This window comes from Malaclemys terrapin, chromosome 3, assembly GCF_027887155.1.
Source record: "Malaclemys terrapin pileata isolate rMalTer1 chromosome 3, rMalTer1.hap1, whole genome shotgun sequence".
In the NCBI taxonomy this organism is placed as follows: domain Eukaryota; kingdom Metazoa; phylum Chordata; order Testudines; family Emydidae; genus Malaclemys; species Malaclemys terrapin.
The window spans coordinates 91,865,485-91,891,514 of NC_071507.1; the positions used below are offsets into that span (position 1 = coordinate 91,865,485).

At 41.8% G+C, this 26,030-nt stretch overlaps 1 protein-coding gene across 10 annotated transcripts in view; it reads right to left on the minus strand.

Annotated features, from left to right (window-relative positions):
- The window catches only part of ARID1B (AT-rich interaction domain 1B), a 402,274-nt gene that overhangs the window by 55,382 nt on the left and 320,862 nt on the right, over nucleotides 1-26,030 (minus strand). For 6 of the 10 annotated variants that reach the window (XM_054022819.1, XM_054022815.1, XM_054022814.1 and 3 more), the window contains one exon: nucleotides 24,112-24,240. The exons of the other annotated variants lie outside the window; for them this stretch is intronic. In XM_054022819.1, coding sequence (XP_053878794.1) covers nucleotides 24,112-24,240 — 129 coding nt within the window. The remainder of the gene's footprint in view (nucleotides 1-24,111; nucleotides 24,241-26,030) is intronic. 10 annotated transcript variants of the gene reach the window in all.

Sequence of the window (26,030 nt, forward strand, 5' to 3'; positions counted from 1 at the left end):
TTTAGGAAATTCACTTATTTGCTCTTATCAAAGGTGTCTTGTTTGCAATAAGATTTCAAATTCCTCTGGTGGAGAGTGAACATTAGTTGTACATGAAAACGTATCTACACATCCTGGGCTCTCTGAGAACCATTAATGGCCAAAAGTAGCTTCAATGGAATTTTCAAATCAAACCATGTGAATGTCATACATTGTTGCTGCTGCTTCTTCCCCCCAAAACCAAGCTTCTGCACCACAGCAGATTTTTCTCTTGTCAGTCCTGACTTTGTTCACAGGGTTATGGAATCAGTCCTTCAGTAGATGACACCAAAAGAATTAAGGTAAAGAACCTGATTATGGACTTGATGACAGCACTGGGCACAAAACATACACCAGTCTGCAATCCTGCAAACAGGTATGTATGTTCTTTACTGACAAAAGAAATCTCAATGGAATTACTCATATGCTTAAAAGTTACCCTCATGTATATACGTTTGCATGACTGGGATCTTAGTTTGCACAAGAAGGTGTTCTGAATGAAGCCTTGCCAAATGATACTCCTCCACTCACCAGGGACCAGTAATTTTTTTTTGAAGAACAAGTAAAATATCATTACTTTTTTTTAAATTATCATCAATCTAGTAAAGGCTAGACAGAAGATTTTGTGCCTGGGCTAGCAAATTTTCATAAACTATTGGTTTGGCAGTTCTTTATAGTAAACACAATGCCCATTCCACTCAAAAAATAGCCCCTTTATTCCTTACATCTCTAATGTAATTATGCACCATACATTGGTATACTTATATCTGCGCACACATATTGATATTCATCATACATATATATACACATATAAAAACACATGCACAAGTATACTTGTGTATGCATATCATGTGTGTGAAAATACAAACCTCAAATCTAAGAGTTTCTCCATTAAACATCTCATAAATTTTATTTTGTGCTTTTCAAAACACAAAATAAAAAAGTTACAAACCCACCTTTAGTGACCCCTTCTAATAGAGAGAACATTTAACTACCTTACAAGTACATAAAATGGCATTTTTTGGTGGCAGATTGCAGGTTTGGTACAAATGCTTTTTTCAGCATTATGTTATATATATATATATAAAAAGAAAAAGAAAAAACGGAACAAATAAACCAATCCCAAAACATAAAACCAAACCTACAACTTCTGAATGACTTGACTAGCTTCAGTATTTTTTCATTTGTTTGCAAAATAATGTTAGATTTCCAAGATCTTTGACAAGACTTGATCTTTTCCTTTGGGAGTGGGCTAGAGCGCATTAAAGCACCATTTGACTTAATTTTTCCAAATACGTTGTGAATTTCTTTAAAGGAGTAGAGAATGTATTGTCTAAATAAAGCATTTTTTAAAAATCAGTTTTGTCCTTTGCTCTGTCACTCCTGCGAAGAGGCAAAGGATTTCTTTTGATATGAGGGAGACAACTGCCATACAATGTCATTTCTCTGCTGAAGCAGGTGATGAGTTGTGGAGGGAATTTTTAAAAAAATGCATAGTGGGGCAAATCTCCAAGGGAAAATTATAAAGGGAAATAAAGAGTAGGACCATTTGGCAACAACTTTAAAAGAGTTCAGTGTTACAATCGAGCTTTTCTTATGTAAATATTGTAACCTTTCAAAAGAAAGCACTTCTCAGAGTTTTGGCTAAAAACTGTTATATATCACAAGTATATCTGGCGGAAAAAAGCTTTTTACTCTGAATAAATGAGATCCTTATCATTAAGGGCTACAAATACTAACAAAATGGGGAAAGCCTGCATGTCTTTTTCTATGTCATAATACACAAAACATATGTTCTGAAAGGTTCTTTCAAGGGGTGGGATGGGAAGGAGAGACAGGAAATAAGCTTCAGAAGCCAAGTCTCTCTCATGTCTGCCATTTGCTTTTAAAGAAACAATGCAGATCTCCACCTAGCAAGCAAACAGAAAATGCTCTTGGTTCAATAATATTATAACAGTACTACAACAATACCATATCTTCTTAATAGCATCATTCATGCCAAATTGTTTTATTAACTATGGGGCTCCAAGGAGGTGTAAGGATCCATCTGTAAAGATCTGGTTGTAGGACTGGGGTGGGGGTCTTAAATTGACACACAAACTATATAATGGATCACATCACCTACCACAGTGATCAAACATGACACTTGCTAAGCAGTGCACAATAACACTATACAACAGGAAGTGCAAAACTATTTCAAGTTGAAACTGCAAGTGGGAATTAGGTAAACATAATGAGATGGCTATCTTTGGCCAGGACATCCAAAAAACTACCCAATCTTTGAAAAAGTGCCTTGGAATCCTGAATGACCACAATGACAATAAATGGCAGAAAGAGAGGTTACTTCCCTTGGGCAATAACGAGCTCTTGTGTCCCTGAGGGTGCTCCACTTTAGGTGCACATGCTCCCCTGTGCCTTTGATCAGAGATTTTTGGTAGCAGTGCCCATTGTGCCTGTACATGTGCCCTACACATCCTCATGCCCCATACCAAGGCTATACAGCACTGTGCAGGCAAACCACCTTCGGTTCCTTCTCTACACACAATGTTGTCTGTCATGATCTTGATGGACTTGTTTTTGAGTAGGGGAAGAAAGTGGAGGCAAGCATTTCGGACTGTCCTTAATTTGAATTCCAACAGACTGATGTGCAAGTGTTGTGCCCATTTACCTTGGACTGTGTGAGAACCCAAATGTGCTCTGCATGCCATGATGGAAGTGTCCAATATTAATATGACTGTAGAGGATTCCGGTTGAGCGGATTTTTGCACAAAACTTTGAATGGATTCATCCACCAGATGACTGTAGGACCTGACTGGGTACAGATACCTGCTTGTTGACACTGCATTTGTTGGGTACATAAACAGTCCTAAGCTACCCCAGAAACATTGAATATACAACCTGGTGTTTTGTGTTACAAAAATGCAAGATGCCATGTGTTCCAGCAGTTTCAGACATATCCTTGCTGGAATTTGTCGGCTGAGCTGCAATCTTTGTATAAGGTTCTTTAGCACAAGGAACCCGTGGAGAGGGAGGTAAGTTCTGCCCCCTATCGACTCCAGAATCAAACCAATTTGTTGTATGGGGGTCAAGATTGATTTATCAAGATTTATATGCAGGCCTAGACTTCAGAATAGATAAGTTGTTTGAATTGCTGATCACACCTCCTGATATGACTGACCCATGAGAAGCCAATCATTGGAGTAGGGAAAGAAAATTAATACTAGACAATAGCAGTAGGCATCGATGACCTCCATGATTTTGAGAACACCTTTGGGGCCGATGACAGGCTAAAGGGTAGGACCTGATACTGGTAATGATTGTGACTGAAAGTGAAAAGAACAACTCTTTTGTGGGAAGGATGGATCACTACATGGAAGAAGGTATCTTTGAGGACGAGGGTCACAAACCAGTCCCTTGATTCTGGGGAGGGAATTATAGCTGCTAGGGAGGCTACCCTGAATTTCAGATGTCTGGAATCCTTATTCAATTGTCTGAGATCTAGTATTGGCCTCCAACCCCCATTTTTCTTGAGTATCAGAAAATATCTTGAATAGAACCTTTCCCCCTTTGAAGTGGAACGGACTCTATGGCTCCTAGACTTAGGAGTGATGAGGTCTCCTGTGTCAGCAATTGCTTGTGAGAGGGGTCCCTGACACGGGATGGGGAAGAGGATTGGAAGGGTGTGGTGGAAGTAAATTGGATAGTATAACCCGAAGTAATGGCTTCCAATACTCATTTGTCCAGTGTTATAACCTCCCACGCTTGATGAAATAGAGAGAGGGAATGTCCAATTTGAGGAAGTGGGTTGTGTCATGTGGCTGATGACACCTGGTCATTGGGTAGTCTGGATTCTCAACAAAACCATCAAAACTGGCATTTAAACAATGTTGACGACTGGGATAAAGAAGTCATGATAGTTGCAGGCTTTTTCTTTGAAAACCTTGACCTCTTAGCTGGTGGTTCTGGTGGAAAATTGAGCAGGGCAGGATCTTTATGTTGACTGACAGCTGCTAAACTTCCTTTTATTTACAGATGTGTATATCGCTAAAGACCTAAATGTTGTCCGAGAATCCTTTAGGGTAAGAAGAGACTCGTCCGTGGAATCTGCTAAAAGTTTCTGGACATCAAAAGGTAAATCTTCCACAGTTGACTGCACCTTCTGCAGAAACCTGGACAACTGAATTCAGGAAGCTTGTCTCATCACGACTGCCGTGGAAATAGACCTGGTTCCAGTGTCTGCCACATCGAATGAAGCCTCAAGTGAAATTTTTGCCAAAAACTGACCCTCCTTTAAAATGTGCTTAACTGTTCTTGAAGTTCCTGTGGTAAATGGTCAATAAAAGCATTGACTTTTCATAGTTCATGAAGTCATATTTTGACAACAGCACCTGGTGGTTAGCTATCCTGAACTGAAGTGTTGCTGACAAACAGCTCTCATGACAAAAGAGCCCCAGCCCCATATAGCCCCTTATTATAAGGGGTGGCCTTTTGGGTATGCTACGTGCCCCTTTTCATTGACTTCATCCATGACCAGAGAGTTTGGTGGTGGATGAGAAAATAAAAACCTTCTTGTCTGCCCTTGCCTCTTGCTCCTCAAAGGTGTCCTCTGGCACAGAATGGGGAGGAGGGATGGTTGGTCCTGGGAAATGGGGTCTTGTGGTTTCCTCTGGGACTGAGTTGAGGTCCCTCAAAACTGCTGGCAGTACATTGCCCATGTATCCCAATAAGGCAGACCATAAGGCATAGGGGGGAAACTAATGCTGGGCATCCCAAGTGTTGGAAGGCAGGGGACTGGTGCCCTGCCTCTGTTGTATTTGCAACGGGGAATAACATCTCCTGGAACAAATTGGGGATCCTTGAAGAGAAAGTTCAGAATCTGAGTCAGTAGGCTCCTCCACATATTGTATTAAAGGTGAAACCCCTCCTATTGGATCATCAACGGTGGAGAAGAGGTAGGTCTCCTAGAAACATGAGCAGACAGTGACCCAGCCAATCTTGGGACTGAGAGGCATCCAGAGGCTACAAGGAGTGGAGACTCAGACTCATTCAGTACTATAAGATGTTTTGAGTACCAGAATTCCTGCAGTAGCAGAAGTACAACAGAACTCAGAACTGACACTGATGGTGTTGCAGAGGCCATTATGTGAGGTGCGGATGTTGGTATCGAGGGGATCAAGGATTCCACTGAAGCTGATCCCTTGCAGTAGCAGTCTTCAGTACTGAGCCCTTTACCACTGAAGTATGGGATGCAGCTGAAATATTAACGTGCTTCACAATACCCACTGTACTCAGAGTCTCACTAGCACTCGTCTCGGAGCCTGAGACCGCTGGTGACCAGATCATCTTTGATGAGGAATTCTCTGTTGCTTTGCTCCTCTTAACCCCTTCCTTACACTTGGAATAGAAAGTGCTTGGCACTGGTGGCTTGGTTATCTGTACCTCAGTCAAGGAGAGTGTTGGAGACTGGGGTTACAGTGTCATTTTCTCCTTGGAAGCTCTCTGTGGTAGTGATCTCAATGATGATGGGGCACTGACAGACATGGGGGTTCTCTGTACCTGTGCCTAAAACTGGGTTTAAAGTTTGCTCCTTCATTAATAGTCTATACTTAATTTCCCTATTTTTATGGGATCCTCCCTTAAAAGAAAAGCATGAGAACGTGAGAGTCTCCCAAGCAGTGAATGCAGTGAGAGTGCCTGTCACTAACAGGGATTGCTTATTGACAAGAGAGGCACTGCTACCAAAAATCTGCAATCAAAGGTACAGGGGCACATGTGCACCTCAAGTGGAGCATCCACAGGGACACTATTCAGAGAAGAACTTCAGTTTTCACTGTAATCCAGTTCTATCTTAGCGCATTGATTTGGTAAGGAAACAGAGAATCACCGAGCACCAGTTTTCTTTGGTGGTCTCCTATTAAAGTACTGACCAATACTGAACTATATTACATATGGAACAATTTAGAGACCCTGATAGCTAAAACTTTATCTGAGTAAAGACTGTTTTATCCTGAGGTCAGGTGCAGTGTCCAATACACAGCTCACCAACAGTACTGCTCTTTGATGGCCTGGAATGGACAGTTTCTGGTAGGGGGTAAAAAGTAGGTATTACTTCAGCCTCTAATTCTCACTTGACAGTGGGTCTCCCTTTGAGTAAAGACTGCTGACTGTGACAAACTGTGCTGCATCAGTGCTATAATATGAAGTAGAGTCCATTAAGAACTGAGCGGAGATCACCAAACTCATTTTGATTAACCTCCAAGTCACTAAACACTTATAAATATGTTACACAGCAGCTGCTAAACATATTTATATATGCTTAAGGTCATAGCATCATCTGTTGGTTGTTGGAATAAAGTCAAAAATCTTATGCTTCCTTCTGCGTTGTTTCACTATTGTTTAAGTAATAGTTATTCGAAAATATATTACCAATCTCTTCCCTACATGCCCCCCAAACTCTTTATTTTTGCAAGGCAACATTAAAATTAATTGCTGAGGTTTTTAAAAAAACAGTTTTTACACATGGAGTGACATCTACTGGTGAGAACTTAACTAATCAGCTGTATATTATACTGCTGAAGAAATCCTATGAGCCGTACAAAGCCTTAAGGGTGTGATCACCAAGGAAGGCACTGGTTAAAGGGAATGCAGGTGATTATAACTAGGAATAACAAGAAGAAATTGAAAAAAGTTAGGCTAAATTTAATGGAAAACACCCTAACCTTGAGGGATATTTATCCTTTAATGGAAGTGATGGAAATCCCATTCCTTTACTCATTTACAAATAGACTACAAAACGCATTAGAATATACACTGTAGGGAACAATTCTGCATTTGCAGGGGGCTGAACTAGATGATGAACCAGGTCTTTTCCATCTCTGATGTCTATGATTTTATGACACTTTAGCATACTGTTTTCTTTCCACTTTGGAGGAAAGTCATTTGGGCTATTATAAAGTGACACCAATAGCTCAAAAAGCCACACTTATATTCACCTTTGTTTGTTCTGTTTTAACCTACTATTGCTACAAGTAATCCCTAAGGATACTGTGATTGAACGAGATTAGGAATAAATTCTATATTTTTATTTACTTTGTGGAACTGACAGCACTTTGTGTACTGTCAGTTTCACTGTTTTGTTGATAGTTGCTCTTCCTGTCTCATGCACTAAGCATGATGACATCTTTCCCATTTACTGTTCTGGAGGGGAGTTCATATTCATGCTCTTCCCCAAGCCTTCCGAGGAATGTACTGGGAACACAGAATCAGAACAGCAGAGGCGGATTAAGCTTTTGTGGGGTCCTGGGCCACAGCAAGTGGGGGCCCCTCCCCACCCCTTCTGCCTGCAGTCCCCTCCACCCCCCACAATCCTGCCGGGGAAATGGGGTCAGGGCGCGGGAGCTTGCCCTGCTCGCCAGCAGGACTATTGGGTGGGTGGGGCAGGCACCCATTTTTCTAGGGCCCCCCAACTGGCCGGGGCCCCGGGTATAGGCCCCTTTGGCCCAGTGGTAACATTGTGTACAAGTTTGGAACACTGAAAGTATCCCCTTTTCTCAAGACCCCTGTATGGAGCAGGTAGGTGACAGGGACTGGGGGTGCCCAGGTGAACCCTCTTTCTTCACTCCCCAAGCACCTATCATGAGGCTAGGGAGCAACTGAAACTTGGAGGTTTGGGAAAAACCTATTCCTCCCTCCCCAGGCCCTGCATGGAACCCCAGTTGGGGGATAACCTAGGAGGCAGGAGCCCCTCTTTTTCAGTTGCCAGTCTCTTCAGAATGTTTTTCATTCCTTGGGGCCACTTTGCAGACCTGGGGATAGAGCTTAGCCTCTTTATGGCCTTACCTCAATGCTGCTGCAGAAGTGGCAAGCAGGCAGGAGTGTGCACAGATGGGGGGAGGGATGACCTGAGCACGTTTAGTGCTGTTACTGTGAGGCTCAATCACTCTCCCTTGCTGAGAAGGCCCATATAAACCTCAGCAGGGAAGCACAAAAACTCTTACAAAAGTTTTTACATAAAACTGAACGTAGGAAATGTTTGGACACACTATTTAAAGGGCGTGATTTCAGCTCATAGCTGAAGTTAGTCTATTTCAAAACATCCACATTTGCAGTGTTCTTTAAGAAAGTTAGGGGTATTTCTCTTTCATTTGCAATCAATCTGAGAACTCATTGGTACTTAACCCCTCGTCTATGTAAAAAAGAGCAACCTCGGGGTGGCTTCAGTAGCAGAGATCTCATTTAACCGTGCGAACCGTGTGTTCTGAGCTGAAGTACTGAGCTCTACGTTCAAAAAGCGGGGTTGAAATGCTAGATCTGGTCATTATAACAAAGCAAAACAAGGCAATTTTATGAAAGAACAGAGATTACAGAAAATACACTGACAATACCAGGAGTCCATGGCATAATAGAGGTCACTATCTGAGCAAGAATTCTGTCCCTTAAACGGAGGTGCCATTACTTAATTGGGCCTGAAATCACCAGTAGGTTAGTGGGCTATTTCAAGCTCTTACAGTGAAACCACTTCATAGCACTGTGCTACTTTGAGGAATGCTGACTGGTCTATTGGTTTAGTACCTATTAAATGTTTCCATCTCATGTCAAGTGCTCTTTGAGGTCATCTTTCTCAGGTTGGGCCTGATGACTTTATTACAAAATGAATATCAGAAACACCAGGCACAATATCAGGAAATTCCAGAGGTGGATCAGGATTAGCTATTCAGAATGATACGAGTGGTTTAAGCTTCTCGCAAGAACAAAAGTAAAACCTTACTTCTCGCAAGGAAACATGTCAGAGTTTGACCTTTTGCGGGGTGTGTGTGTGGGGATTAGGTTCTCTCATTTTCTGTAGGTCTTTAGGCACATATTTACTCCAGATCTTTAACCTACATTGGTTTTGCAGAGAATGCACTGTAGAATCTCAGGGGGGTAATTTGTGTAAACATTTTAAAAGGAGTATTTTTTTTAATGCTGACACATTGCTAAGGTGGCTATTTGATTACAAGCTGTGAAAATGAGTATGTTAGACTGTACTCACAAATCACAGTGTACTGACCAAATTGCCTTGCGCTTATCTGTGCTAGGTCTGCCGCATGACAATATTTCCTCTCTCTTTTAAATGTCAAAGTATGATTTGGGGGGTTGTTATTTAAACACACTGACCTGCACAATAACCAGAAGTATTTTATTTAAATCTGCCTTGAGCGGGGACTAGCCATAAACACTTATAATCTGTCATATTCTGACACCAAATGGGTTATTATAATGAGAGTAATTCAGGAGTGAGATCTACAAACACATTTTCCCTGGAGGATTTACACTCACTCTCTCTCTCACACACACGTTTGTTATGGATTTTCCCCCTTGCCACATTATGAGCTTCCTTGGAGAAGTGAAGCTGTAATCTACCATCAGGGGAGGTTGTGAATTGGGAGAGAGAAGGAAAGGAAAGAAAAATAAAAAAAGTAATTGCTTGCTGTGCTCTGACCCAAAACTCATCAGTGAGTAACAACTTAAACCACAACAAAATTGTATGAGATCAGGATGTTAGTTACAAAAGCCTTAAAATGGCATTTAAAGGTAAGTATGTGTGTGTGTGTGTGTGTGTGTATACATATATATATATATATAAAATCAAATATAATGTAACACTATATTAAAACTTAATCTTCCCTTTTTTTGTTAGCTGTTACTATAAAACTCCCCAAACATGTATTTGTCCCTTCCCTTGTTTAGTGGAGAAACTCTGAGTTACAATAATAATAATAATTTAAAAAAAAACAAAACAAGAAACTTTCTGGTGTGATGGGCGCTGAGACCAAGACAAGACTTTTGATAAAATTCATTTTTCAGGAGCGGGAGTGAAAAGAAAAGTGTATGCTTGAGTGGGTGAGTGGTCAAGGAGGGGTCATGGCTTTGAAATGCAGATGACAGTGAAGAAACATTATGAAATATCAATGACAAAAGTATGTAGGTTAGTACCAGTGAGGATGTACTGATACCACATCAGTGGAATCAACCCACACCAAGTTGCTCAATCACCATGCATGAAAGGCAACACTGAAATGTGGAATAATCTGCTACCATCATAGGGAAAAAATAGTACCCAGCATCTCCTATAAACGTTATCATCATTCAAGGTGACATTTAGATGTGAACCTAAAAGGAAAATAAACCCAGAATTCAGTTCTCTATTGGCCTGATTTGGAGCTATGCTGCTCGATACGTCTGAAAATTGTGGCTACACGTGTTTATCTTTAATTTACTGGCTACTGTCACCAAATTAGGAAATTTTTGCTGCTAAATGGTTCACCTCATTGGCCACCTACTCATTTCCCATTGGGATCTAAAGCCAAGTGAATTGTAGTGGCATTACTTACATTACATCAAAGTCCGAAAAAGCAAAGAAAGATGCAAATCTAATTCATGAATATTAACATCATCACCACATAGCATTTACTTAGCTTTTTCAACTACATACCTCTAAGCATTTGACAAAATGGGATATGTCTCTTTATCCCAGTGTTATAGATAAGGAAAAATGAGAAGCAGAATTAAGACTCAGACTTTCAAAAATGGTCTCAAATTTTGGTACTCAGCTGTAGACACAGAAGTCCTGAATTTCAGGGCGGAGCATCCACAACTCCAATTGAAGTTAATGGGAGAGGCAGGTGCTCAACACGTCTGAAAAGCAGGGCTGAGGTTTCTAAAGCTGAAGACCCAAATTAGAGGCCATTTTTGAAAATATGGCCATAAGGAGAGATACCCAAGGTAACATAACAAGACACATGTAGCACTAACCCACAGAAATAAATCACTAATCTCCTTTGCTCCTGATCACATATGGGTGTATTTAGCTAAATGCATTGTCCTTTGACTTTATAATCCTATTGTGGTATTGCTATATGGACTTGTCTACATGGTGCAGCAGTGCGTACTACAGAGATGTGATTTCTAAAGCACACTAATGTGTTGCACTTTAATTGGTCTGCATAGATACTCCTGGTGTGTACTGAAGGTTCCCTAAACCTAACGCTGTTTAAAACAGGACTATGTTAAAGCACATCAGGGACCATTTAGTGCGCACCAGCAAGATCTACATAAACCAATTGCTGTGCAACATATTATTAATGTATATTATCCTACCGTGTAGACATACCCTGCATAAAGCACCATGTGAACAATGGTCTTTTATTTTTTTTAAACATGTGCCAACATTTAGTGGAATGACTGCAGGATTTAGCCACTAATTTTTATCTCACAATGATTTTCCAAAATATTTTTATTATACACCTTTCTTCCATGTGCTTTGAGGCTTCTACTCTTATATTTTCTAGTTTAAGAATAAACTAAATCATCTGTAGACAACTGCAACCTGTATTAGATAAACGCAACATAATGCTCAGTGACAGAGAACATGGGACTGCTGAAAAGCGGACCAAGTCAAATGGCTTGTAATCACATTGAAACTATGCTCTCTTGGTGACCCCCAGCTACCTTACTGACAAGGTGGATTTAAACTGCAGTTCTAAAGACAGCTGCTCGTCTACTGTCCCTATGAGATATAACATGTCAGCACTAGGAGGAGATACATTTCTTGGCACAAGTGGAGCGTGCGATGGGACAAAGAGGGATTCTGTAGTCCGAACAGTAATGTCAGGAGCACAGCTGGACGCTAGACAACCCAGCAAGCTTTGCTGGGTCCAACAAGCCTTCTCCAAATAGTCGTGCTTCCTGATAGGGCAGGGTGGTCAGCAGCCTGCTAACTGAGCCTTGCAGCTGTGGCAGCACAACAACTGCTCAATGAGTACCTCGCCCGCAACTGCGCTTGCCCTGCTCTCCCTTCTGCTTCCTGTTCCAGCCTGCTTCCAGTCCTTGTTCCAGCCCCGCTCCTGCCGTGACTCCCGCCCGTTTCAGCCTAACCCTTGCCTCTCTGCCCTGTCCCGACCTCTGGCTTGGGTTCTCAACCCTGACTTTGGCTTATTCTTCAGCTTGGTGTTCCTGATCTTGACTTCTGATTTTTTTGACTTGCCACCTGAATCCTGGCTCTGTGCTTGCCATTGCTCCGAACTTCCACTACAACCACGAGGCAAGGTCCTGCTCCACCCACTTTCAAGTGAACTGGTTTGTTGGAAAAATCAACTTGTCTTGTACAGTATGGGAATGAAAGGAGTCAGTCAAGCTGAATCAAAATGCTAAGAGGGCTAGTTTAGTCTGGTTTGACTTGAAACCAAAATTAGGAGTGACTCATATGACTCTCTCACTATGTACCTTCTATTTTTGTGTATGTTTATAAATAGCATTATTAAAAAGGCAGAATGCCCTGGGAACTGCAATTCCAGAATGAATTACTTGAAAGCAGGTGAGAATCTGTTCCTGGTGCATTTAACAGCCATAAGGTCACCAATGTGTGCACTAAAAATATAAACAAAGGGAAACAGACATGGAATTTTTCACACTTCCCTATGTGCAATTGCTGAAGAACTGATCCAATTTCCCCCCATGTATTACTGCCACAAAAAGAATCCAGGATCCTCAACTTCCTCTGCCACTTTGATCTTGCACTGTGATTCTCACACTTCCCTCCATCAAAATTTTATGATGGCTCAGTCGCATTTTTGCATCACTTTTGAGCACTGCCTAGCTCTACGGAGCTCTCACTGTGCTGGCAACTAACTAAAATCCTGATCACTTAATGCCAGCACTTCAAAGTTCAGGATTTTCAGGGTAAATGTCCTTTGTCTCCCAGCACACTGAACACAACAGAGCAGGGTGCAGCAACATGGCAAGGGAGAGCAATGCAAGACAGCAGGTCCTGAAAAGGGATTTCAAGAGGGGTAGGATTTCCACTAGCATTCTTGCCCAACAGCCTGGGGCTATTTAATTTTTACTAATAATAAAATAATAGTTATAATAATATAATTATCAGCCTCAGGATTTCTGCATTCGGACATTCTCATGCTAGTGACACGGTGCATATGTCAATACAAATCCCCAGCAGGCTCTTCCTGCATCTTTTGCTCAAAAGACATCAGAAACTCACTGAGGCTACATCTACACTACGGGGGGGGGGGGAGAGTCGATTTAAGATACGCAAATTCAGCTACGTGAATAGCGTAGCTGAATTCGACGTATCGCAGCCAACTTACCCCGCTGTGAGGACCGCGGCAAAATCGACCTCCGCGGCTTCCTGTCGACGGCGCTTACTCCCACCTCCGCTGGTGGAGTAAGAGCGTCGATTAGGGGATCGATTGTCCCTCAATCCCTGAGAGGTCGATTTCTACCCGCCGATTCAGGCGGGTAGTGTAGACCTAGCCTAAGGTCAGAGGAACAGTTTGACAGTTTCAGTGCATCTGCTATCATCATTACACAGAGACACACCTACAGCTGTAGATGAGAGAAGTTGGGTAGCTCTCCAATAACATATGAAATGTAACCCCTTATACTTTGGAATTAGCCGCATTTATGTCTTTATTATTAATATTTATCTTATATTAGCAGCTACCGGCCCAATAAAAATGGATGTTCCACCATTCTACATAGGAAGAGAGTCCGTGCTGCAAAAGGTTTATAGCTTAAGAGAAAGGCATTATTTTCTTTTAACCTCCCCTGAACATCCTTGGTATGTCAACTCCGTTAACAAAGTACAAGACCCTTCCTTTTTTTTCTCTGCTGTATAAGTTGCACATTGCATGTGTCAGGTCACAATGAGACTTGATCATTCTTTCACTTTTTCCATTCTGCCCACTAGGAACAAGGGACTCTTCATCCTGTTTTGATTCCCATGGTCCACATCTACATCACACACATTTTCTTCCTGTTCTTCAGATTAAGGTAATGATGCAAAGTAATAGTTTCTCTGGCCAACAGACTGATCTTATCTATGAAAGCTTGTTATCTGGGTCTTGAAATACTCCTGATCATTCAAAAACAGTGTTCAAAATGACATCTCCCTTTCTCTTGAAGAGGCCAAGCTTTGTGATTGTCCTAGAAAAGGAATCGATGAAGCACTGTATTCTTAGTATTCCATCGATAAAGATAATATCTCTCCATTAAAAGCAGAAGTTAATTTGTGTTTCCCATTAAATCCAGTTCAGAGGCAGCAGGTTCCTAAGCTAGATAGATTCCTATACTGCAAATCTGTTTCAACAGAACTATAATTCCAATAGAGGGAATCGTCTTTTCTAAATAACTAAAGGGACTAAGCCAAAATTGGAAGTGAGACAGTAATCAAATCAAAGTATCTTTGAGATTTCTGAAAATTCAGAGCCACTATCAGAGAATCAATTACCCCTTCCCTGCCCAATATACCCTTGCTTTCACAATTTAAAAATGGTTACTTTCAAAGGAGGGAAGGACTGTTTATTCCTGAGGTCTGTGGTTGATCTCTAATGGCATGAACAGCATACAGCAGTCCATTTGATGGATGAGTAACAAAAAACAGTCTCCCTAAATCATTGGTTCCATATTCCTGTGTGGGATCTATAGCCTGCTGCCACCCAGGACTCCAAAATGATGGATTTGCTTTTCAGTAAAACAAAATTCCAGATAAAAATGTATTCCCCTCACTCCAGTACACAAATTATTTTGTTCAGTGTGAAGTTTCTGCTGTCTTTACACATTTTTATCTTCAATTTGAGATGATTTATAATATATATCTTCATAAAAATCGCAAAAGAGACACTTCCTGCCTCTCTTTAGTTTAACAAGTATACACCAGCTAAATTATACTCTACCCCTTCTGAAAAATTTCTTACCTCAGGAAAAACCTGTATATGGTTCTGCTCCCAAATGCAAAACATGAGCAAAGGAAGTTCACTTGAAGGGGGAAAAAAAAGAAAAAAAGCACCAGCTGGAAGTAAATGACTATTTTTGGCGGAGGGAGGAGGGGCAAGGTCTTTAAAGAAAAATCCATCAACCTTGGTTTAGCGCCTCAGCTAGAAAGCTCAATTACAACTATCATTAATATCTTTCCTTTGATCCCAAAGTCACTTAGAAACTTTGTATACACAGAAATCCCTTCACCAAAACACTGAAATGCAGCCAACTTTGAGGTGGAGCGCAGCAGATGTTTAACAGTTCACAGGAACACTACACAACTGTTTAGGCCAAGAAGCAAATACCGTATCATCCAACTGAAACTGTAGGGGGATTTTTTTTTGGAAGCAGAATGCAGTCTCCCTGACTGAAATTTATTGCTTGGGTATCCAAGCAGTGCTAATAGAAGGCAAGGTGGGGCTCATTTTGACTAGATTTGTTAAGGCTCCTCTAGGAAATCAAAAGTCTGGGAGTCTTTGGAGGGGGATGAAACACCTTGAAGTTTTAGAGTTGTGGATATTCTGAAATTCAGTAAGACTAGCTCCTTTACAGCTTTCGTCTTACACAATAATTGTATATTAATGTTACATTGGCTTGGGAGGATTAGATTTGACATCTTCATCATCTGGACCCATGGAAAAGAAGCCCTTGAGGAATTTCACCATGATTTTAATAATTTCCATCCCACCATCAACCTCAGCCTAGATCAATCCACACAAGCGGTCCATTTCCTGGACACTACTGTGCTAATAAGCGATGGTCACATCAATACCACCCTATACCGGAAACCTACTGACCGCTACACTTACCTACATGCCTCCAGCTTCCATCCAGGACACACCACACGATCCATTGTCTACAGCCAAGCTCTAAGATATAACCGCATTTGCTCCAATCCCTCGGATAGAGACAAGCACCTACAAGATCTCTATCAAGCATTCTTAAAACTACAATACCCACCTGCTGAAGTGAAAAAACAGATTGACAGAGCCAGGCGAGTACCCAGAAGTCACCTCCTACAAGACAGGCCCAACAAAGAAAATAACAGAACACCACTAGCTGTCACCTTCAGCCCCCAACTAAAACCTCTCCAGCGCATCATCAGAGATCTACAACCTATCCTGAAAGATGATCCTTTACTCTCACAGATCTTGGGAGACAGACCTGTCCTCGCTTACAGACAACCCCCCAACCTAAAGCAAATACTCACCAGCAACCACACATCACTGAACAAAACCACTAACCCAGGAACCTATCCTTGTAACAAACCCCGATGCCAACTCTGTCCACATATCCATTCAAGTGACATCATCATAGGACCTAATCACATCAGCCATACCATCAGGGGCTCGTTCACCTGCACATCTACCAATGTGATCTATGCCATCATGTGCCAGCAATGCCCCTCTGCCATGTACATTGGCCAAACCGGACAGTCTCTACGCAAAAGAATTAATGGACACAAATCTGACATCAGGAATCAAAATACTCAAAAACCAGTGGGAGAACACTTTAACCTGTCTGGTCATTCAGTGACAGACCTGCGGGTGGCTATATTACAACAGAAAAACTTCAAAAACAGACTCCAAAGAGAGACTGCAGAGCTAGAATTGATATGCAAACTAGACACAATCAACTCCGGTTTGAATAAGGACTGGGAATGGCTGAGCCATTACAAACGTTGACTATCTCCCCTTGTAAGTACTCTCACACTTCTTATCACACTGTCTGTACTCGGCTAGCTTGATTATCACTTCAAAAGTTTTGTTTTTTTTTTCCTCTTAATTAATTGGCCTCTCAGAGTTGGTAAGACAACTCCCACCTGTTTATGCTCTCTGTATGTGTGTATATATATCTCCTCATTATATGTTCCATTCTATATGCATCCGAAGAAGTGGGCTGTAGTCCACGAAAGCTTATGCTCTAATAAATTTGTTAGTCTCTAAGGTGCCACAAGTACTCCTGTTCTTCTTTTTGCGGATAAAAAAAGAAAAATTGAATTCTGCCAGAGAGACGACTGGGCAGAAGGATGCTTTCTATAATAGGATCCTGTTTCAAAGGCAATAGATGAAATGCCCCCAGTGCTGGCTCCAATTACAGCTACTAGTTGCTGTCTTAGCTTAGTTTACTCTGGGGATTTCACAGCTGGCAGCCTCACATCTAAAAATGGCCTGGTTTGAATAAGCATAGAAACTTGAATGAGTACTTAACCTCCCTGAACTCCATAACACTTCTCAGTAGAGAAAAACAGCACCTCCAAGTTCAGGAGGAAGATAGGAAACAATAGGAAACCCTACACCTCACCCCAGGCAAAATAAAAAGAGGTTTTATTGCAGCACTTTAAACCTTTCTGCTTTTAAGCACTGCATGTCACAAGTGTGCTTTTTAAAATCATGATTATAATTGTAAACCTAAATTCCAAGATCAAAAGGGTTAAACTGGCAGCCAATGTAGTTACAACATTCCTCTCTTTGAATATCTGAAACCATTATGGCAACACTCACTGTATCTAAGACTTAAAATGTTCAGAAGATATATATTTTTTGTAATTTAGATTTTTTTTGAAGTGTATTCCTCTTCCCCTCCTTCCCATTTTTTCCCTTTTGACATTTTAATGCATCGTGTCCATTACTACATTTCCTCACCAGTAGCTTCTAGTCCATCAGTAGTATTGTATTATCCAGGCGGTGGAGAAAATAATATGGAAAAAGTGCTTTGCTGGCACCAACAACACGAAATATGAATTATAAATACACCACACTGGAGAAATGCTGATGGAAGGTTTGTGTGTGTCAAATATATATGCGTAGATATACACATACTGTATACTAAATATATACAGGAGAAGAAGTTACTCACCTTGTGCAGTAATGATGGTTCTTTGAGATGTGTCCCCCAATAGGTGCTCCGCTATAGGTGTGTCTGTGCCCCTGTGCTGCTGATCAGAGAACTTTCTTAGCAGTGTCCGTTCAGCCCGTATATGCACTGTTCTTTGCCTGTCACGAGGCTAACCAGCGTGCATGGGTGAACCCTCTTCAGTTCCTTCTCTACTGCAGAGTCATTGACAAGAATTCCAATGTAGAGGGAAGAAGGGCGGGTTGTGGAGCACCCATCGGGGGACACATCTCGAAGAACCATTGTTACTGCACAAGGTAGGTGGCTCCCGAGGAGTGCCCACCCCTGGAGGCTGGGACATTGGCATAGAGTCTATTACAGATGATAGTACTGTGGCACCGAAACTGGTGTCTGCAGCCAAGTCTCCCAGGAGAGTATAGTGTTCTGCAAAGGTATGTGCAGATGCCGATGGAGCCGCCCTGCAGATTTCTGATATAGGGATGCCCTTGGAGAAGGCGATGGAAGTGGAGACCAACCTTGTAGAGTGCGTGCATATTGAAGACAGGGGTGCTACATTATGCATCTGGTAACAGAGAAGATACAGTTCGAGACCCATTTAGAGAGTCCCTGAGCTGAAATCACTGTACCTTTTGACCTATCTGCAATGGAGAGGAAGTCTCAAGAGATTTTCTCAAAGCTCTTGTCCTGTCTAAATAGAAGTTCAAGGCTCTCCTCACATCGAGCATATGAAGGATGGACTAGACTGCCATGTGAAGCCATGGCCACTTATTCTTTAACACATCTTTCCATGAAGATGGTGTTCCTGATCGCCATCATCTAAGCAAGAAGGATAGGGGAGATAGTGGCTCTGATGGCGCATCTCTCTTCACTGTGTTCTTCCCCAACAAAGTCATCCGAAATTCACTCCCAAGATGACTTCCACATTTCATATAAATTAGTCTCTGTTCGACCTGTAAACTGAACCGAACCACACTTGGAGGGATCTCATGCAGTCTGGCATGAGCTATAACCGATGTGCCCACAGCCATATACTCCAGAACCTGGTGGCAGTGTCTGGCCAAAATTTGAGGGCTGGATTGCACCGTCTCTAACGATGAAAAATCTGTGATGTGGGAGGAGCCCCTTCGCCTGGATGGAGTTGAGGTCGACTCCTATGAATTCCATCCTTTGTATCGGCGTTAATATTGATTTTTGTGCATTGATTTGTAGGCCAGATACAGGAACAGGTCCAGTGTGGTCTGAATGATTTGCTGGGCTTTTGTGAAGGAATATGCTCTGAGAAGGCAGTCGTCCAGGTAAGGATAAATCATTATGCCGTGAGAGCATAAGAGGGCCGCCACTACCTGATAGGACCTTGGAGAATACCCTGGGAACTGATGAGAGGCCAAAAAGGGAGTACTCTGTATTGGTAGTGGTCTTGGCCTAGTCTGAACCTGAGATAATGTCTGTGACTCGGTAAAATCAAAATGTGGAAGTACGCATCTTGGAGGTTGAGCGTTGAGCACCAATCTCTTTTCTCTAATGCTGGAATAACCGTTGACAAAGTGACCACTGTGAAATTCTGCGCCTTGATAAATTTGTTGAGCGCTCTTGAGGTCTAGTATGGATCTTCTTTGATATCAAAAAGTAGTGACAGCAGAAGCCTTTACCTCTTAGATGTGTGGGCACTGGTTCTATGGCTTCTAGGCTGAGGAGATGGTTTATCTCCTGATGTAGCAGACTTTCGTGAGAAGGATCCCTGAAGAGGGACAGGGAAGGGTGTTTGTCCCTTGCACACAGTAGCATGACCAGGGACAGCTGCTGGTAAGCCTGGTGCCTGCTCCAGTGGGCAGAGCTGGGATCGCTACAACCATGCCGGAGGAGCTGCCTGGGCTGGGCACTGGCTCCTGCATGTGGTGGCCCAACATGCTGCTGCTTTTGATGCTGCAGTTCCTGCCCTAGTTGTTGGTCATGGCCCTGCTGGTCTTGCTTGTTGTCTGTCACTAGAGTCCTGCAGCTCCGCAGATATCCACTTTATATTCGTGGCTACCCGCATCCATGGATATAAATTGTGTATCTGCGCAGGGCTCTACAGGCATGCCCAACCAGGCCAAATAAGTTCCTCAGAAAAAATGGGGGAGAAGAAAAACTGAAACCTCTCACAGCTAGCTAACTAATTCCATACTAACAACAACTAATTCTAACTAGAAATACTAAACTAACTAAACAACTACAAAACACGCTGAGGAACACAAGAGGCAGACACGCTAGAACTCCCTCTCAGGCCGAGAAGTAGAGAAGGAACTGTAGGTGGTTTGCCTGCCCAGCCCTATATACTGTTGCAGAGAGAGATGAGGTTGTACAGAGCGCAAGCACAGGCCAAGCAGACATTGCTAATGGAAAATCTCCGATCCAGGGCTTGAGAGGTGTATGTGAACCTGAAATGAAGCACCCATAGGGACACTACTCAAAGAAGAAACATGCCTTGTAGTGATAGTTTCAAAGAGCTCAATCAATTTAGCTTAAAAAAGAGAAGGCTAAAGGATGAACTTGATTGTAGTCTATAAGAACCTACATGGGGAACAAATATTTAACAATGGGCTCTTCAATCTAGCAGAGAAAGATATAACATGATCCAATGGCTGGAAGTTGAAGCTAGACAAATTCAGACTGGAAATAAGGCACAAATATTTAGCAATGAGAATAATTAACCACTGGAACAACCAAGGGTCATAGTGGATTCTCCCACACTGGCAATTTTAAAATCATGATTGCATGTTTTTCTAAAAAATCTGCTCTAGGAATTATTTTAGGGAAGTTCTATGGCCTGTGGTATACAGGAGGTCAGATGACATGATCACAATTGTACCTTCTGGTCTTGGACTCTATGGAAGTTCTAGTCTGAAAAAAGTGACAAAGAGTCCTGTGGCACCTTACAGACTAACAGACGTATTGGAGCATAAGCTTTCGTGGGTCAATACCCACTTAGTCAGACGCATGAGTCTATAGGTGCCACAGGACTCTTTGTCGCTTTTTACAGATCCAGACTAACATGGCTACCCCTCTGATACTAGTCTGAAAAATAATTCTAAGAATAACATTGTGTGGTTCCATGTTTATTGTGTTTCAAGGATTTCCAAATCAAAGTTACACCATTTACAAGTAAAATTAAGCACAGGCTTGTTGTGACTGCCAGCCCTGAAAACTCAGCCTGGGACCTGAGATTTCATCTGGGCTCTTTCCTTCTTCTGCATCATCAGCAAAGAGCCTGCAGGCGATATTAAGCTGTCTGTTATACCTGTGTAACTCCACTGTGTCCAATTCATGCTGTTGGTGACCCCTAGGCAGCTTTGGAATAGAACCACATTTTAAAGCGTGTAAAGGGCAGATCAACCCAATGTAAGACCACGTATTACCCTACTGCTGTGGCACTTCTGGTCTCTGTTGGGATGATCAAAGAAACCGTATCACTTTTGTTTCCTATGTAACTCTTAGACTAAACCATCTGCCTTATGTCCTGTGGACACCAGCTGGGGTGATGGAAAGGAGGAAATTAACCAGCTCTCTCTTAGTATATGTATAAACAGCAGTTTTAAAATGACCAGAGGTTATAAATAGCTTCCAAATGCTCAATTCAGTAAAAGCCTATCATTTTAAAAAATTCCTCTAAATGCAAGGAAATGAAACTCTTGCTTGATCAGAACAGTCTGAACAAAAAATCATATCATGAATTTATAAGTTAACACATTTCCCAACAAGGCAGATTTACTCAGAATGACACAGTTGACAGCAGAGATACTCTGAAAGTACTTTTGACACGTGTCAAAATCCTGCACTAATTCTGGGTGCCAAACTTCAAACAAGTGGGGTTCAATTTGTGAGTGCTGAGTACCTACTTCTCCAGCAGAAGTCAATGGGAGTCATGGGTACTGAGCACCTGTAATAATTAGTCCCTAGGTATCTCAAGTTGGGCACCCACAAATTGAGGAACACAAATTTAGCAGACACATGAAAATTTATTTGTTGCCTTTTTACACTCTCGCATGTGCATCCAGTTGAGAAAGTCTAAAGATGTAAGTTCATTTTTATAGTGAGTTCATTGAATCCATCTATGACAATTGCACAGATTTGCACACACCTGAACATACTCCTTTTATCCACACTATCAGGTCTTTTAAAATTGTAACTTGAGAAAGAGACTTAAGTCTTTAGGGCATTCTCTTCCTCAAAGGCATTCACCACTCCCAGCTCCCCAATCCTTTGGAGTCTGATCCAAAGCCCATTGAGGTCACTGGTAGTCTTTCCATTGATTTCACCGAGCATGATTCAGATCCTTAATGCAGAATTCTTATCGTGATAATAACCTGTTTTCTGAAGCCAACCGAGATATAAAAGGAAGATACCTCTTTGTAATCCCTCCCTATTACTTTCCCGAAGGCAGGGGAAATAACTGTATATAGTACTAGAGAGTTATTTTGTACTGCTTATGCAAGTTGTTATGTAGGCCAAGTAGAAACATTCTGGGCTACGTGGATTCCTGAAATCATGGCTGCTGCTAGTAACAAAAGGCTTGGACAGATCTCTCCTTCCTTTACCGCCAGCATCTCAGTTTTCATTCAGAAAACACTAGGCTGAGTACATGACAGGGACTAACCCATCATAAGGTTTCATTTCATAGGAAAAGTAAGCATTCTGTAGGCTGCAGGACATAAGCCAAGGATAATACAGAGCAGGTTGCAAGGTCAGGTCAAACGCTCATGCAAACTGTGTGACGCCCACCTAGAACATTCCTCAACCATCTCTCTTTCTCTTTTAATCTTTCTTTACCTTTTTTTTTAAATTAAAAAGGTGGTGTTCTGTATGAGGAAGAGGACTAGGTATAACTCACTGAGCGTCTCACATCTTGATCATCCAGCTCTGGTTAGGTAACACTGATTTTCTGCCCCAGTGGAAGTGCTTTTACTCTGATGCATGCCATTTAAATTCATTTTACACAGCTGCTTAATGTGGCTTGGCAAGCCACAGCCAAACTAGCTTTCTATATCTAAATGGGACTCCCGAGTTCATAAAGGACAGATCCTGTGGATTAGCACTAGATAAATGTCTCTCCCCCACTGATATGTTGCTACTGATTTAGGAGTTGACCTTGAAGGCTACTACAACCTACTTATACAAACAGACTGCTGTATAACTGTAACCTGCTCATTTTGTTTCCTTTTAACTCTACATACAAGAATATCTTTCGCAGTTATAAATAATCTCAAATAATCAAATAATCTCTAAACCCCACAAATCTATCCTACAAACTCAAGACATACATGGAAATACGCTGCACGGTGTTCATGTACTTTGGCATATACCAGGGTACATCTTTCCAATTCCAGCAAATGCCAGGGGAGTGGGGAGAGGGGGCAAGATTTGCTATTTTGCAGCTTCTACCATTTTAAATAAAGAGAACCAATAGTGATTTTTATAGTTGTTTCTCAACCTTCTTTTCTGGAGTTTCTCGATCTTTTTGTGTGTGTGTGTGGCTATGTAAACAATATACAGTTCATGGAAAACTAAAATTGAAACTTACTGATGACTGGGAAGGCACTGGTAACATGGGTCTCGAGACTTCCTATTGGTCAGTAATGGAGATAACGTCATGGAGGGAATTCCATGACACTTGAAACTAAGATCAAGTCTGGCACTGTGGAAGATCAAAGACTGTGCTGGAAGCAGGTTTGTGCATATTTCCTGCCTCCTCCCTCACTCCCGACACTCTGATTTGTAACAATGCTGCAGAAATCACAGCATGAAGAATTCTGATGGAAAAACATTAGGCATGTTTTAAGCTAATGTTTGATATTGGACACTCCAGCATGTTTAAAACTCCTCGGTAGGGAGGGACTAGCAGATATCTTTCAAACACACACTCTCTCAGTCATGACGTAATGAAACCTTTTGTAAGTCTCATTAATGAATCTTGTCATCACTTTTAAAATAAGTCTCCTGTCAAAAAGGGGTTGTTGTATTATGTGAGAGTAGCTCACTGAAGTGGTAGTAATGCCAACAACTACAACATCACAGTCATGTAAGCAACGTTCCTAAACAAAACAACAATAACAATGGGGGAGAAATGACCCCTGGAGTGTGTGGTGGGGTGGGTTTCATTCTTTTTCAGTGATGAAGTTCTTCATTTCCCTCTCAGGCATGAAGGAAACAGAGCCATGCTAAAAGCCATGCAGGGTGTGTGTGAGTGAGTGACATGCAGATTTTCATCATATTGTCACAGTGGAGTTAGTAAAAACAAAAACAAAAGAACAAAAAAACCCTCTATGATGCAAATATTTGAAATTCTTTCTCTTGATTTTTGTATTCCTTCAGCAGCCAGATGGCATGTTCATAAACATTAAAAAAAACTGCTAAGGTCCCACAGCAAGTCCAGTTTATATTGCTACCTACCCGTACTGGTCAGGCTGGTGCATCATGGGAGCCTGAGCGTTGCCATAGTTGGGGTGCTGTGAAGAAAACATGGGGCGTCCGCCAGCCCCAGACTGGCTGGGATAAGCAGGCGACCTAATGTATGGTGGCCTAAAGCAGAACAAAAGAACAGCTTCTTTGGATTTGTTCTGTATCACAAGTATGAATCACCCTGTCAACTACATTCCTTCCATATGTAAGTATGGAGGGCTTGCAGAATTAAGGCCAAAAGCAACAATGCTGTCTCCCATACACTTAACCTGGGATCAAGGAGAGAAATGTCGTGCTTCCAATCCTTCGGAATAAGAAAGGATTGACAGGTTTCACCCAATTTGTAGCTTGTATATGTTCCTTTTGCGGTAAAGACCTGATGACTGCATAGTCCTCCCTACAGGTGTTGGATCACTCAAATTGGCAACGTGATGAAAAGGCTTTGAAATGGTGCATTATTGACCAGGCAAAGCTAGAAACTGAAAGCAAGTCTACCAAACTGATTCGGGAGGGAGGCGTGAGGTGGGAGCAGGAATTAATTATCTTAGTTTTTAATCAAACACCAGGCTCTATATTCAAAGTATAAGGCAAATCACCACCATATACTTTCCATTTATTACAATCAATTCTTTTCCTTTTAATTAAAAAAAAAACATGATTTTGATTTTTTCTTTGTCCACCCACTTGTACTATTATAAAGAAAATGCTCCTGCAGTTGCAACAATGGCTAATTTATTCCTTCTAGCCTGACCTACCAGATTATATCCTAAACCAGACAGATAGAACCAGACTTTGTAAATCTTACTCAATAGGTCCGTGAAAACAATCAAGTCAACCAGTGCCTGCTGGTCCACAGACCTCTGCAAGGGTCTAGGCTATTTTGCTGAAAGGGAGTGTGATTTATTTTACTAAAAGGGAATGTGAAAACAGTGACTTTATTATTGTTTAAAAGTTTTCTAACACTTAACAGGAGGAGCCACCTGCACTCCAAAAGCACCAAACAAGAAAGCAAAATGTACCTAAATGCATTAGCTTCCTATTTTCTTTTGACATTGTGCCTTAGAATTACCTGCACCTCCAACTTCCAAATACCATTGTAGAATGTATCCTAGAATTTTATAAAGCCCTATACATGCATATGTGCCTCTATGTGTGCGCTTAATATACACATGCATAAAAACTTTCATACACATAAGAGGGGAATGAGCTTGTAGTAACCTCAGATATAATGAAACTCCTTTTTTATGGTGAAACAATAAAAGTATCAGTCACTATTTGTTTCAATTCAGTGAAACATACACATTCCTTATATGAAGATGTTCTGAGAAAAAAACCACTTCACTATAGGCACTTAGGCCCCTTAAAAATACCCAAGGGCTAATCTGTGGCTTTGCCACAAGCCATGAACAAGTGGCAGGGTGTAGCTGCGCTGCCCTCAGGAGCAGACCAGAAACCAGATTGTGACTCAGAGTCACAGTCGTCCCCAATTCCCCCCTTGCAGGTGGGTGGAAGTAATTTCCTCCAGTTTATACCTGGTGCAGCTTGCTTCTCGTTCCATGCCAGCTCAGCTCTACTGGCCTGTGTGTTAGGAAGGAGACAAGGCTCCGCCCCACTCCCCATCCCTGCCTGCATGCCTGCCTGGGAGTGGGAGTGGTGGCCCCATAGAAATGGCTCTCCCCTAGTGCTGTTACCTACAATATGGATAGGAAGCACCGGAAAGCAAGGGGAGCCTTGTGCCCCATTACTCCCCAGCACAGGCACACAGCCAAGGACACAATCTGGCCCTAAGATAGCTACAGGGTTCCAATTCAAATATTAAAATTCTCCATTTTAAGTAGTAAGAGCTTGTTTTTGGCTCCTGATGTCACCATAGCCCTGTGGGATTTCCTGTTCTAACAGCCTATAGTGCC